General features: G+C 39.5%; 1 protein-coding gene across 1 annotated transcript; it reads left to right on the top strand.

The window, feature by feature from the left end:
- The first annotated feature begins 11,547 nt into the window (after positions 1–11,547).
- On the top strand, positions 11,548–13,061 carry LOC18011102 (F-box/LRR-repeat protein At2g40920). Its single transcript, XM_006392594.2, has one exon. It carries the CDS (start codon positions 11,677–11,679, stop codon positions 12,925–12,927), a length of 1,251 nt encoding a protein of 416 aa, XP_006392656.1. The 5' UTR covers positions 11,548–11,676; the 3' UTR covers positions 12,928–13,061.
- The last annotated feature ends 1,934 nt before the right edge of the window (positions 13,062–14,995 follow it).

Raw genomic sequence — 14,995 nt, forward strand, 5'->3', positions numbered from 1 at the left:
AAAATTAAAAATTTGAAAAAAAACATACATATTTACAAGTTCATGCATGTTTTCGTAAATGTTAAGTGAAAGGTTATATATTTGATTACGGAATTTCATTTTTTACTATCTCATGTCATAAATCCATCATACATGCAAAGTTGTAAACCTTTTATTATATGTTAGGATACAATAACCTCTGCACTGTTCTTTATGCAATATCCCATTTACAAGATTTAGGGTTTACTCACTTTTTTAAAAAACATCGTAAAACCGTCATAATATAATCGTAAATTTACGACGGTCTTATGACGATTAAACCCAAAATCGTCGTACAATCGTCATAACGTTTGAACCGGATAGGCTTTTGATCCGAGGTACGAGGTTATAAAAGTTTAGACTTTACGACGGTTTTACGACGACTTTACGACGATGATGTCACGACACGTGTCGTGTCATGCAGTGGACCGACTGTTATACAACCAAATCGTCGTAAAACCGTCGTAAAGTTACGACGGTTTTACGACGATCACAAAATCTATATAAGGAACGCGAGATTTCTTCATTCGTCGCTCATTCCTCTCAAACCCTCTCTCTCTCTAGAAATCTCTCTATCTCTCTAAAAAAAAAATCTCTCCTTCTCTCCCTACTCTCTAGCCAATTAATCTGTAAGTATTTTTTTAAATGAATTTCATTACATATTATTTTAGATTTAGGTTCGGAATTTAGATTTAGGTTCGGAATTTAGATTTAGGTTTCAGAATTTAGATAGGCCCGGATTTTGTAAATTTTAATAAAATGTTTTTGAAAATTAGTAACAAACTTTTTTAAATTTTGTAGATTCTGTCTCGATGGCTCCTCGGGCTAAGAGATTTCACTACCGACAGCTCGTCGATTCTGACGTTTCGGCCCCGTCTACCTCGGCGACCGGCTCAGCCATCCCGGAGTCCTCGGGAACACAACGGACGGTTTCCCAACCGGTCGTTGTTCCGCAGCCGCCATCGCCTCCACCACCGCCAGCCGTACCAGCGGCTCCCGCACAGGCCGAGCCTGAGGCTGATCCTATCCCGCCTGTACCGTATGCCCAGTTTACGGTACAGGATCTTCTGGCGCAACCCGGTCGTGGGACCATGAACAAACTCGACCCGGATCGAGCCCCCGGCACCTTTTGGTACGTAAATTTTTGCCAACAATATTTTTAAATTAATTAATATTTAGTCTTATATATTTCATATTAATTAACTATTTCTCTTTCCATTTGACCAGGTTTACGACCGACAATGCAGACGGTCGTAACGTTGCGGATATCATCAAGGGGTTTTTCGTACAACCCTATACCAGCTGGAAGAAGCTGGATCAGGCCACACTTGACACTTGGTTCAAGTGTTTTACGGTAAGTAATTTACCATTTCCTTTAATTTTAATTTTAAATTTTAACTTTTTACAATAATTACTAACTTCTTTTTTTTTCCTAGCAAAACTGGCATTGGGAAACATCCGTACACGGACGTGTGGAGACGGCCTTCAAGGAGAAGGTCAAATTCTGCCGCAACAACACCGTTTCCGACTGGAAACGGAAGTGGGAGGTCGACGGCGACAAGGCCAAGCCGGCGCCTATGTCCAATACCGTCTGGCGGGGCCTTGTCCAGTACTGGTTGGATCCAACCAACCAGACTACGGCCGCCAAGTGTTCCGGATCTAGGTAAGTCGTAGTTAATTTCATTAATATTTACATTATTTTTTTCCTTTTAGTAGATTCTAATCAAAATATTTTTCAGGAACGCTACTGACGATGCGGGAAATAAGAAGAACGTCACGCACACTTCCGGCCAGATTCCTTTTGCCGGAAGACGGCTTATGATGGTAACTAAATTAAAATCATTAATTTTTTTTTCAACTAATAAACTCTTATTTCTTGATAATAATTACTTTTTTCATTTTTATTTTGTAGGTCGACGATAACGGAGGAGAACTTCCTCCGATGACGAAGGTTTTCGCCGAGACGCATAAAAAGCGTAACGGCGAATTCACGGATCCTCGGGCGGAGGAGATCTACAACGCCGCCTGTGCGGCGATCGAGGAGCGACAGACGCAGCTGACTCAGCAGGCGCGTCAAACGTTTCCCGGAGGTAGCTCGGTCTAATCGACCTCGGCGCTGACGGTGGCGGAGATGGACTAGATCTTCGAAGAGGTATGTAATTAATTTTAACTACTATTTTTAATTAATGTAACTTTAGTTTTAAATTATATTTCTAACCATAATGTTTTTATATGTTTGTAGGTTGCCCCAAAGAAAAAGGGGCGGGTATTAGGGATGGGGTCCATCCGCGATACCCCGAGAACTACGGCGACTGGTCACGTCCGGGTCCCGGCGGATCCGGTTATCCGCCAGGAGATCGATCAGATGCGGACCCGGTACGAGACGAGGATCGACCAGCTCTACGGTCTTTTCGAGATCATGGGAGCCGACAACCCGGTACTCATGGCGCAGTTGGACAAGCTGCGGGCTGATGGGGTTGTCGGATCTCTACCGTCGGGTCATCTACTAGGACTCAACCGCCGGTGCAGACGGACGAGGAGATGTTCCGATTTCTCGGGGTTGAGCCTCCTAGAGCCGGAGATCAGGCGCCGGCGGAACCATCAAACCGAAGACTCGGCAAAGAACACGTCCAGGACGATGGGGAGGAGGCCGGTGACGGGATCGACGATTTAGATTTACATTTAGATCTATAGGGTTTTTTTGTAAATTACAATTAATTTTAATTTCAAATTTTCATAAATTTTAAATTGTAAATTATTTTTTTTTTACTTAAATTTTAATTCGAATTATTTTTTTTTAATTTTCAATTATATTAAACGTCGTATAATCGTCGTAATCGATTTATTCAAACCGTCGTAATTTCGTCGTATATATTACGACGACTTTACGACTACAATATACGACGACAAATACGACGATTATACGTCCGAGAGTTACGACGCTTTTACGACGAAATGAAGAAATACTTTACGATTGATTTACGACGATTTATGCGTCGTACATTTTACGACGATCTTACGTCGACCATTAACTACCACTTAACGACGATCTAGGCGAAGACCAAGTTGACGCAATTCGATGTAAACTCGTCTTAAATTGTACGACGCATTTATGACGATTTTGTTTGCCTCGACGTTACGACGAAACGAAATCGTCGTATATTATACGACGATTTTACGACGATTTGTCTATTACGACGATGACTTTACGACGATTTTGAAATCGTCGGTAGTCCGTCGTAATGGCCCTATTACGACGAATTAACGACCATTTCGGCCATCGTAAAATGATGTTTTTCTTGTAGTGTGCGGAGGGTTAGCGTTGGAACCCCTCATACTTGAATGTTCCATTATTCGAAGCATTTGTACTGCCTCCGCCCAAGTAATATCTGTCACAGATGTTAAGCTCACTTCGCATCTGGACATGATGAGGACAAACATTTTGTGGCAGTATGTAACCATAGAGCATCCCTGCCTCGATACTACGGTCATAGAAAATATTTGAAAAATCTCTTTCGAATAAAGCAGTTGGATTACCTGCTGCCAAACATCTGTCCTTAAATATTTTCATCCATGACATATCAAAGACCCAAGGTGTGGGCACGTTTAACAGATCCACACTCCGTAGGAAAATTGGATCCTTGGAGATTTTGTTAAAATCCCTAAGGGCCACTTTAGCGGAACAGTAATCTCGTATGCAATTACTGATTATCATCTTTAGTATATTGGTTTTCATCTCGATGGGCAAATCATAAATCCCTACTTGTTTTGCCATTGGAGACGAAATGTGTTTCAAATACTTCTTAAGTCTATGTTAAATAAAAGAGGGCACAACTCCCCAAAAACTCTTGGAGTCGCCGTTGGAAAACGAAACGACACGTCATTTGTATTTCTTTGTTTATTTTTTTTTTCAAAAATAGTAAAACATCACATTCCAAATACAATAGTCGACTGTAGTTGAACCAAGTAATCCCTCGTAAAACATCACATTTCAAAATACAATAGTCGACTGTAGTTATACCTAGTAATCCTGAGTAAAACATCACATTTCCAAATACAATAGTTCAGAGTAACTAAACCACGTTATCACCTGCAGTACTTTTAGAGACACATGTTGTACTTTCAGAGGCACCTGCAACATTTTCAGCTCCAGCATTTTGACCTGCAGTAAAATATGAATAAATTCCATAGGATTCAGGGTGACGCTTGTTACTCGTCTTCACCTTCTTAGACTTCGGTTGACGCTCTCTAACGGATGGATGCCTTTTTTGCTGTTTTGCCCCGCTTTTTTTTTCGTGTTCTGGGGGCAAAGCACTCAATTGCTTTATATCTTCGGGGACAACCCAGTGTGACTTGTGTGGGACTGGATATATCGTTATGTTGTAAGCAAAAGCCCACTACTCGGTGAAATAATACTTTGAACACAAGTCATCTACGTTTATATCCTCTTCTCTGTCTGGCCACTTCATGTAATGCTCTAGTGCGGCTAAGGCATGCACACAAGGATACTTGTCTATATCAAAACACTCGCACGAGCAAGTTTTACTTTTCAAGTTCACCGTGTAATTCATTCCATCGCTTCCGATTACACTGTATTCAATCTGACTGACGTTTAACTTGGTGACAGGTAGCCTCTTCCCTTCAGAACATCTACTGTGAAATATATTCTCCACAAAGGCCACCAGTTTACGTCTTGGTGGCGTAGAAGCAGCCTCGTTCCTATGCTTGTTAAACCACTCAAACAACTTTGCAACAATCTTATCCACCATAGGTAATAAACATAGACTCAACAACATTACTAGTCTCTAGGTTGTACCTATCTCTTGGAAAATAGCACCTGGTTCATTTTGATACTTCTACACGCCTTTCTAGATAGTCAGTCACATTAGGATACTTTAATGTCATCCTCGTATAATGATCAAGAAACTCGGCCTCTGTATACTGTCTTGCGCACTCCATGAATGTCTCTGAAACTATTTCTTTATTCCTTGAAACTTGCAATTTTACATTCTGGATAAGATGCTAGATGCAATACCCATGTTTACCTTCTGGGTACACCTCAACTACTGCATTGATGAGGCTTACATTTCTGTCAGAAACAATAACCAATTGAGGACTATCAAGTATAACAGTTTTCAACTCCCTGAAAAACAGCCCCAACTGTCTTTTTTTCTGCATCAATTACTCTGAAAGCAATCGGATAATGGGGATGATTACCATTGTTAAGCAGCAGAGACTAGCTGATAACCCATTCCGGCTTTTAAAAAAATTTCATCATCAGTTACCACTTTCCTCATTGCTACAAACCCGTCAATGCAAGTTTCCAAAGCGACAAATAAGAACTATAATCTTTATACAGTAACACATTCTGCTTTGTACCTGGATTCACCTGCTCTAGTATGTACAAATACGAGTACAGATCTCTATAGCTGTCTTCAGGATAACCACGAATCAAAGATTTAGCTTTCTGTATTCCTCTTCATGCGGTAGAATATGACACACTCACAGAAGCGTTATTTTTAACCATAACCATGATATCGTGAGGAGTTGGTGTATCTAATCGACCCGGATACGCTTCCATAACAACACATGGAACTAATCCTGGTGTTCTTTTCCTTTGTTTGCTGTTTGTACTCGCATTGGCTCGAGAACAACTATGAATCTTCCGGTATACTGTAGCAGAAAAAGGGTGTATTCGCATGTTTCCAAGCTCGTAAATACCAATTACAACCCGTTTCACTGCATTTCACCACGTATCGCTTCTTATCAGAATTCTTTATATTAAGACCAAAATAATTCTGATGTTAAGCTCTATACAATAAATCTATCAAATCTTGTTTACATAAAAATTGTTGTCCAAATCTCAGATTCATACCATCATCCCATTCAAAATGTTGTGTTTCTACTTAAGCACAGGGACCATCATCAAAATCAAACCATCCCTCTTCGTAATCAAACTTCGCTTTACCATCATCTCCTCCATTGCCATCATCTGCTCCATTGTGACGTGATACATCATCACCACCTTCTCCACTGTCACGTGTTACATCATCACCATCTTTTCCGTCATCAACATCATCATCATCAGCTTCCTCTATCACCAGGACATTCTGGTGATGTTGTTCTTTTGAACAGTTGCCTGTGTAAATAGCAAGTACACCATTATTTAATCAATCATTACCTAAACGCAATCCCCCATAATTGATACCAACTTAACTTACCCTCTCAACTCTAAAAAATTTCTCACCAACTTCAACACCTTTGATGACCTCCACATGAATAATACTTCTGTGTCCCTCTTTATCCAATGAGGTCAGGAACACAGCTAGATCATCATCATGAGTTTGCACTAGTACTGAAATGTAACTCAGTTTCAGCTTACTCGAAGATTCGACAATCCCAACCTTCGTGCATATCTTATCTACTAAATCAGAATAAGTTATCTCCTCCAAAGTTAATAATTTAAACATTACACCATACATGGAAGCTTGTGCTGAAATTCAATTATCCTCCGAAATTGAATAATATCCCCCATAATCAAAAAAAATGTTTGTAATCATTATCACCTAAAAAAATAACAGATACACCATACTCAACTGCATAAAAATTGGACTTTCCAGTTGTACGCAAGTGATACCATGTTTCCAGTTGTTTCGAGTTGTACGCAAGTGATACCAATTGTTACTCTCTCTCGTCCTCCTCTCATAAATAGTCAACTCCGGGAAAATACTCTAATCTAAGTCCTATTTACTGCAGTATAACATCTAAACCTCCAATTCACTAAATACCCATCCGATTAGCAACCAATCACCATTTTCATAGTCTATAATTCCCTATTCAATAATCTAATATAATCCCCAATAGTGGTTCTAAGGAAACGACTTCCCAAAATCAAAACGAGGTAAGAAAATCGAACCACAGAAATGTCAATTACCTCGATTATCCTTCAATGTCGGATCAGTGCAGCAAAATGTCAAAAAGGACTCGACGATCTCTCGTTCTCTCGTTCTCTCTGTCACGATCGCTGGGATAGGAAGCTGTCATCCCGACAAAGCTTTTTCATGATTGGATAAATTTTTGGCGCCTAATATTTGTCTTCTCCCTCCTGATTGGTCAATTTGCTAGACGCTTGTTTCTGATTGGCCGAAATTTGGTAAGCCGCTCTTCATTGGTTCATCTACGCTTAATTATCATTGGCCGAATTTCGATTTATAATTTCCTTCTATACAAAATTATAAGGACTATTTGGATATTTCCAAGCACATTAAATGGTGAGGGACTCCCCAAGGATACGAGAGAATGAAGGAGTGTACGAGAGAATAAATAATTCCTCAAAAAGGTGTTTCAGATTATTCCTCGGCACGTGATGCAAGCGCGTGACAAGTAGGGCTGGGCAAAATATCCGTTATATTTGCTTCGATCCGTTATCCGTCTCGATTCGATCCGAAAAATCCGGATATCCGTAATTTTAATTATTATAAATATTAAAACTTAATAAGTTAATAAAAAAATATTTTTTTAAAGAAAATATTGTTATTTTTTTATTTTAAATATATTATTATTTAAATATTTTTATGGGGCGGATCGGATATCCGGCAAATATTTAGATTTTTAGCGGATATCCAGAAAACGGACATCCGGATAATTACGGAGCGGATACGGATCAGAAACATGATTATCCGGACGGAGCGGAACGGATCACGAATATCCTCAAAATCTAGGATATCCGCTCCGCGCCCAGCTCTAGTGACAAGAGAGTAAGCATTATGATAGTATAAATAGAATTGTAAAGGACAAAAGGTTATATTGAATGTGTGTAACTCAAGCGATATAAATTTGTGAGGATATGAGAGTGTACAAAGAGTTCTTGAGAGAGATACATATTCTTACATTTAAATTCTTATCAAATGGTGCATCGTGTCGAGATCGAGTTAGCAAACCAACCAAATATGGAATCAGCGATGAGGAGTCGAGGATGATGGCGGAATATCGGCGATGAAGACATAATTAGATTTCTTCACGGCGGATCCACCCGATTGTGCACAGCCAACACAATGCTAAGTTGGATCTGGTTGCTTCAACAATATGTTGAATAAAATAGAGATGCTTATGTTCGACGGCTCTTCTCCCTATATTTGGATAGCTGATGTTGAGAGTTTCTTTGAGATCGAACGATATGATGACAATGCTAAGCGGGATCTGGTTGCTTTGACACTAACGGGAAAAGTAAAGAAGTGCTACGTTTGGCCTCGTAAACACCATGGTTTTCGTAATTGGCAATATTTCAAAGACCGCTTGTTGATACAGTTGGCCTAGACACTGGAAGAAGAACCAGGTAAACGGTTGAACTCAATCAAACAGACAAGCACATGTGGTGACTATATTACCGATTTTCAAGATCTGTCATCACAAGTTACAGGAGTAGACGATAAGGGATTGGAGGATATTTTCTACAATGGTTTATCCCCGGAGTTAAAAGAAGTGATCAAGTTAAAAGAACCACGAGGTTTAGCAAATCACATTGCATCAGTACTTAAAATAGAGAGTTGTGCTTTCTGAAAACTCATTGGCGATGTCAGTAAATGAGAAGAAAATCCACAGGAAGCTATACTCGATCGACGTCGAATTATACAGGCCAAAAATCTCAGTATGTAGCACCATTTAAACAGTGGTTATTGACAGCAGAGAACAATGATAAAAGAGAACAAGCTCAACCTGGCAAACAATTTATGCGACCCCACGGCAAAAGTTTACAGACGCAGAATTAGATCTGAACCGAAGTTTGGGACTGTGCTTTAAGTGCGATGCCAAATGGTTCAAAGGTCACGTGAAGGTGTGTCCCAAGAAAGAACTCCAAGTGTTAACTATTCTCGATGGTTTTGAAGTCGAAGTGTTAAACGAGAATATGTTCTAGCTATAGGATGAGGATGATGAACCACAAGGCAAGTTGATGCATCTTTCATTCAATGCGTTTCTCGGTATTGATTCACCAAAAACAACAAAGTATATGGAACTATTGGGAAGGCTATGGTGATGGTAATGATAGACAGTGGTACTTCTCATAATTTCATTGCACCAAAGACAGTGCTTGAAACACGCCTACCAGTTACTAAGAACTTCACTCTCAATAAACTACTTGGGAATGGACTACAAGTGAAGGGTTTAGGCCTATGTCAAAATGTCACATTATCTTTATCAGGTTTTGAGTTTACAATAGACTTCATTTCCTTGGAATTGGGTAGTGTGGATATCATTTTGGGGATACAATGGCTGGAGACATTAGGAAAATGTCAAATGGATTGGAAAAAACATGACTTTTCTTTCTTACACAAAGGCGAATAAGTCAAAATTTATGGAGATTTGTCTTTGCATTCTCGCAAACTGTCACTGAAATCACTGAACACCACAAACACAATGAAATCTAAAGGTGTTACTTTGGATTTTGGGAACTTAGGAGAGTAACAACATGGTGACAAGGGAAAACCAACTTTGACTTCAGGAGTTTGATGCAGTTTTTGCAATTCCTAATGAATCTGCCACCAGTATGAGGTCGTCAACATGGAATTACATTGAGAAATAGATGTGGTCCTATTAATGTTCGACCATACAGATATCCAAAAATGCATAAAGAGGTTATGGAGAAGATGGTCAAAGAGATGCTGACTGCATGAACCATTCGTCCGAACATTAGTCCATACTTGAGTTTGGTTTCATTGGTGAAGAAAAATGATTCTAGCTGGAGATTTTTGTGTCGATTATCGTGCACTAAACAGTTACAATTCTGGACAAGTTCTCAATTCCTATGATTAATGAGCTATTTGATGAGCTATACGGAGCAGTCATTTTTTTCTAAATTAGACTTAAGATCTAGTTATCATTAAATTCATATAAAGAAGGCAGGCATTGACAAGACCGCGTTTAGAACTCATCACGGCTACGAATTCATGGTTATGCCGTTTGGGTTCACCAATGCTCCAGCCACCTTCCAATCACTCATGAATGATCTATTTTGCGCCCACTTGAGAAAATATGTTCTTGTCTTCTTCGACGACATTCTCATATACAGTCAAAGTTTGTAAGAGCACGAGGATCATCTATGAGTGGTATTGAAATTTTTTGAAGAAAACCACCTCTTTGCCAATCGAAAGAAATGTTTCTTTGCTCAGCCTGAAGTCGACTATTTGGGTCATATTATCTCAGCTCAAGGTGTAGCTACAGACCCTAGTAAAACGGATGATATGCATAAATGGCCAACTCCAAAATCGGTTAAGCAATTAAGAGGGTTCTTTGGATTAACTGGCTATTATAGAAGATTCATAAAAGGATATGGAACTCTGGCTAAACCTCTTACTGAGTTGTTGAAAAATGATATGTTTATCTCGTCTGAGACGGCTCGAAATGCGTTTAATATGTTGAAACAAGCAATGATCACAACACGGGTACTCACTCTTCCAGATTTCTCTGAGCGATTCATTGTGGAAATAAACGCTTCTGGGTTTGGGTTAGGGCCGTGCTCATGCAAAAACAGCGGCCAATAACATATTTCAGTTGTGGGTTAACAGTAAGGGAATAGTTCAAATCTGTTTATGAGCGTGAACTAATGGCAATTATCCTTGCTATACAGTAGTGGAAACACTACCTTTTGGGCAGTAAGTTCGTTTTTCATACCGACCAAAAGAGCTTATAGTTTTCATTGGAGTAGAGGGAAGTTACAGTGGAATATAAAAATGGCTAAGTAGAGTACTCGGTTATGACTTCGCCAAATGTTTAAGCCTGGCATTGAAAATAAAGCTGCAAACGGTTTGTCCAGAAGCTTACAGGCTCCTTTAAAAAATGTCAACACTTCATTACTAGCCTTAACCGTGCCAGCAGTTCTTCAACTGCAAGACTTATATAATGAGATTGCAAAAGACACATATATACAATCCATGATTATAAAGATTCAAGCAAGAGAGCCGGTTAATGCACCACACAATCAGGCACCAAACTGAAGTACAATACAGCGTTTCACCCAGAAACAAACGGCCAAACAGAAGTATTAAATAGGTGTCTTGAGTCGTATCTGCATTGTTTTTTGGCACCTTCTCAGAAATATTACACGACTTTCAGTTTTCTAATCTACATAAAAAGGCTCCAAATCAAATTCAAAGCGAATTGAACAGTCAAATCTTTCTGAAACTGATCCCCGATCCCTAACCTAGAATAGAGATTAAGGGCGAAAAGAGACATGGAACCCGCAACAGGATTGAGCTAAGACACCATCCGTCTTGTGCAAAAGATCAAACGAATCGACCATATCCGTTAGTAATATTCGATCAAAAATTTGTAAAAGAAGATCGTGGGATGAAACGGCGATGAGATCGAGGATTCCGGACCGAGTAATGGTTGTGAGATACTTTGGGCTTTTACGGTTTTTGTTAAAGTGTCTAGAGAGTTTAATGTGTCAGACAGAGTTTAAAGTACTTTGTTACTTTTTGGTGTGTGTGTGTTTTTTTTTTTAATAAATAAGTGGAGGGCATCCCAGCTTAATTGTATAACATATCATGTCTCGGTATCCTCTTCAAACCCTAAGCGGCGATTTCGATCTGTATCTCGCTCTCTCTCGCTCTGTGTCTCTTAGGATTCGGAGATTTCTTGCGCTATACTCTGTGCGTTGTGATGGGTTTGGCTTACCGTTTATCGGTGACCAAACGGAAGAGAATGAAGAGAAGGAGAAAAGCGGAGACGGAGATTCCAAAGGATGTGGTGATGGGGGAGATCCTTACGAGGCTGCCCGTTACGTCACTGATGAGATTCAAGTGTGTCTCGAAGCTTTGGTCATCTCTCATCTGCTCACGATACTTCTGCAACCGTTTCCTCGCGGTCCCACTACGACCAAAGCCTCCTCGACTTTACATGTGTTTGCACGATTGTAGTGACCCTCGTAACTCTGTAACACTATCATTGGCTCCAGACGCTGCTAGTACTAGTTGCTTTGTAGTTGACCACGATCTGACCACCCCACGGATAGGAGGCTACATCTGGCAAAACTTTCGTGGCTTCATGTGCTACACCATTTGGGATAAGCCACGGATCTATAACCCTGCCACCAGACAACTAGTCACCTTACCAGCTGCCGTCAAACTCAAATCCAACAACAGAGAAAAGAGCTTCAAAGTCGTCTCCTACTATTTTGGACATGACCCTGTCAAGGACCAGTACAAAGTGGTCTGCTCAACTGGTATCAACTACTATTACCCTAATGGTGTCAACTTGAAACGAGTGATAAGTTCAGAGCATCGGGTCTTTGCCCTAAAAGCTGGTGGAGGAGGTTCCTGGAAAAAGGCCGCTCCAACTCCAAGTAACTTTCTTCCTCACATTCCGGACGTAAGAGGAGTGTGCATCGATGGGGTTATATATTACCTTGGTTGGACTGACACGTATAAATCTGCGCTTGTGAGTTTCCACATTAGATCCGGAGACTTCAAAATGATCCAAGTTCCTCGCAGGGACGGAGATGAGCTGCCTCTAAGGGTCATTAATGTGACTCTTATAGAGTATGGTGGCAAAGCAACCATCTTTGACCAAACCAATCTTCAAGAAAAGGGTATTCTTGATTTATGGGCTGTGGCAGATGCCCGGAACGAGATATGGTCGAGGAAAACTCTTGTCCTGAAGCCTTCTCAGCTGCATTTGGTCAATAACTACACTTCATTCAATATCAGAGGTACAACTCAAAATGGCAAGGTTTTCTTGATACCTTGGTGTTTGCATTCTCCCTTTCACATTCTCTGTTATGATCTGCAAACCAATGATATGAGGAAGATCGAAATCAAAGGTGTACCTGACCACTGGTTTAGTAAGGACAAATTGACCGTTAACGTGACGTTGATGGAACAGAGGGAGAGTGTCATGTACTTGAAGACTTGAATTAATCATTTATGCATGTCTTAAGTTTAATTATTGGTTTTAGTATGAGATTTTAAAAAGTTTCTCGTGTTTCTTGTTCATAAACCACTTCCTCTCTTTCTTTGATATGAATACAATCAAGCCACTTCCGTTTACACCTATACCTCTCACAGAATTGAATTTGTGAGGCTGGTTTGAAAGGACCCAATTGGTCCAAACAAGGACAAAGCTCCTAGATTTGTATATTATATAGTAAGATAAGACAAGCCTAATAAGGATTATCTTTCTTGGTAATCGTCTGTCTGTGAGATGTTAAATTCCCGAGTAAATCCAAATCATCAGATTCTATAGGTAAAGATGTAACGCAAGGGAACCTACATTCTGTGAGTGTACTTTCTTATGATGCTCTGTGTCTGTCAAAGTCAGAAATTTTCCATTACAACTCATAACAACCACATATCTTCATACCAAGGTAATTTTGTTGCCATTTCATAATCTCCTAATCCCATAATTTCATTGTCTTTCTCCGGGAAACGTTCAAAATTGTTTTACACCGAGAGCAAGATTTTATACTAGGATGTTATGTTTTATTATGCATGCAGGCTGGTAAACTGAAAGGATGCAATGTCAAATACTTATTCACAACTCTGATGTAAGCTATGAAATTCTTCTTGTCTTTATGATCTAATAAGCTACTCGGGGTACCAATGCATCTACACAAACATGAAATTTGGGTAAAGTCAAAGAAAATGGGTGCATAATTGCAGTCGAAGCTTATGTCTAGCGTGTGCATGCGTTTAGGAGACAAACAAGGTAGATAGCGAAAATACTCAATAACCAACATGAAAAAAAAAAAAAAATGGAGAACCATATTCATAGGGAACAGGCACCAAGTGATTCAAGAATTTCCTGATCACTAATAATTGAACCCTCTTGAAAGAGAAACCAGCGTCAGGAACAAGCCAAATCCTTCTTCTTACAATAGTCAAAACACAGATCATTAACTTTTTCTTGTAGAGTCTGTAGTGCAACATGTTAGTTTGAATTTGATTGACTATATAAAACTATTTACGAACAAACAATATTTCCATAACATTATCTAACTAAACAGACATACATGCAGACCGTGGTCACAGAAAAAAGTCTCAGTTCTAGAAGTATGTCATATATATTAACCGACATACCATGCATGCAGCCAGATATGCATTGAAATGTTGCAGGAAAACTATTTGCAGCTGCGATAGAACGACAGAAACCAGACATGAGCTTCACCTGGAGCTACATTATGTTCTGGAGCAACCTGTCCAGTGGAAGTAGTCTGCCAATTTAGCATGGACAAGGAAAATAAATACTTAAACACGAGAAGAAACCCTCAACACTCCAGAATTCCCAAAATATATACGAATCTGTATTACAATAGAGTCTACATACTCAAGGATAAGACCTAGTCATGTCATCCACGAGTAGCAGAAGAAAACTTAATTACAACCATTTAACCTTGCAGGAGACATAGACCTGGTCCTAGGAATGGATTAAATAATATCACATTTAAGCTTTCCTAGAATATAAATGATTTGAGTGTCAAAGAAAAATTTATTAAAATGTTGGAAAAATAAAAGGATCACGTAACATTGAATAGTACGAACAGTCTGTTTATCAACTTGGGATCATCCAAATTTGTTTCAGAAGCTTTCTTTTTTAGAAGCTCCTCCCCTCTTTTAGCTACAGGTTCTTGACTTGAATGAATTTTAACCAAAAAATTCATACCAACTCTCAGAGACATGAAGAGTAGAAATGAATTGCAGAAGGACAGTGATAAAAAAAAAAACATTGGATATACGGATTCACCAGGAAGGTTCATGGTTCCACGAAGGTAGAAAAGTATTTCATGTCATGTGACAATAACAAAGCATGTCATCTGGCAAAAAACATAAAGCATACCTATCCACTGATGCAGCAATGTAGAATGGATATACGGATTCACCAGGCAGGTCCATGGTTCCAATGACATTCAAGATCCCCAACTGCTTAAGGAATTGATCGATTTATTAAGGAAGAAAATAGTTCTTAGTGACAAATGTATAGCTTG

The sequence above is a fragment of the Eutrema salsugineum genome, unplaced genomic scaffold, assembly GCF_000478725.1.
Source record: "Eutrema salsugineum unplaced genomic scaffold, Eutsalg1_0 scaffold_7, whole genome shotgun sequence".
Taxonomy (NCBI): Eukaryota; Viridiplantae; Streptophyta; class Magnoliopsida; order Brassicales; family Brassicaceae; genus Eutrema; species Eutrema salsugineum.

Coding starts and splice junctions, on each gene's coding strand:
- LOC18011102 (XM_006392594.2), top strand. CDS start 11,677: ATGGGTTTGGCTTACCGTTTATCGGTGACCAAACGGAAGAGAATGAAG.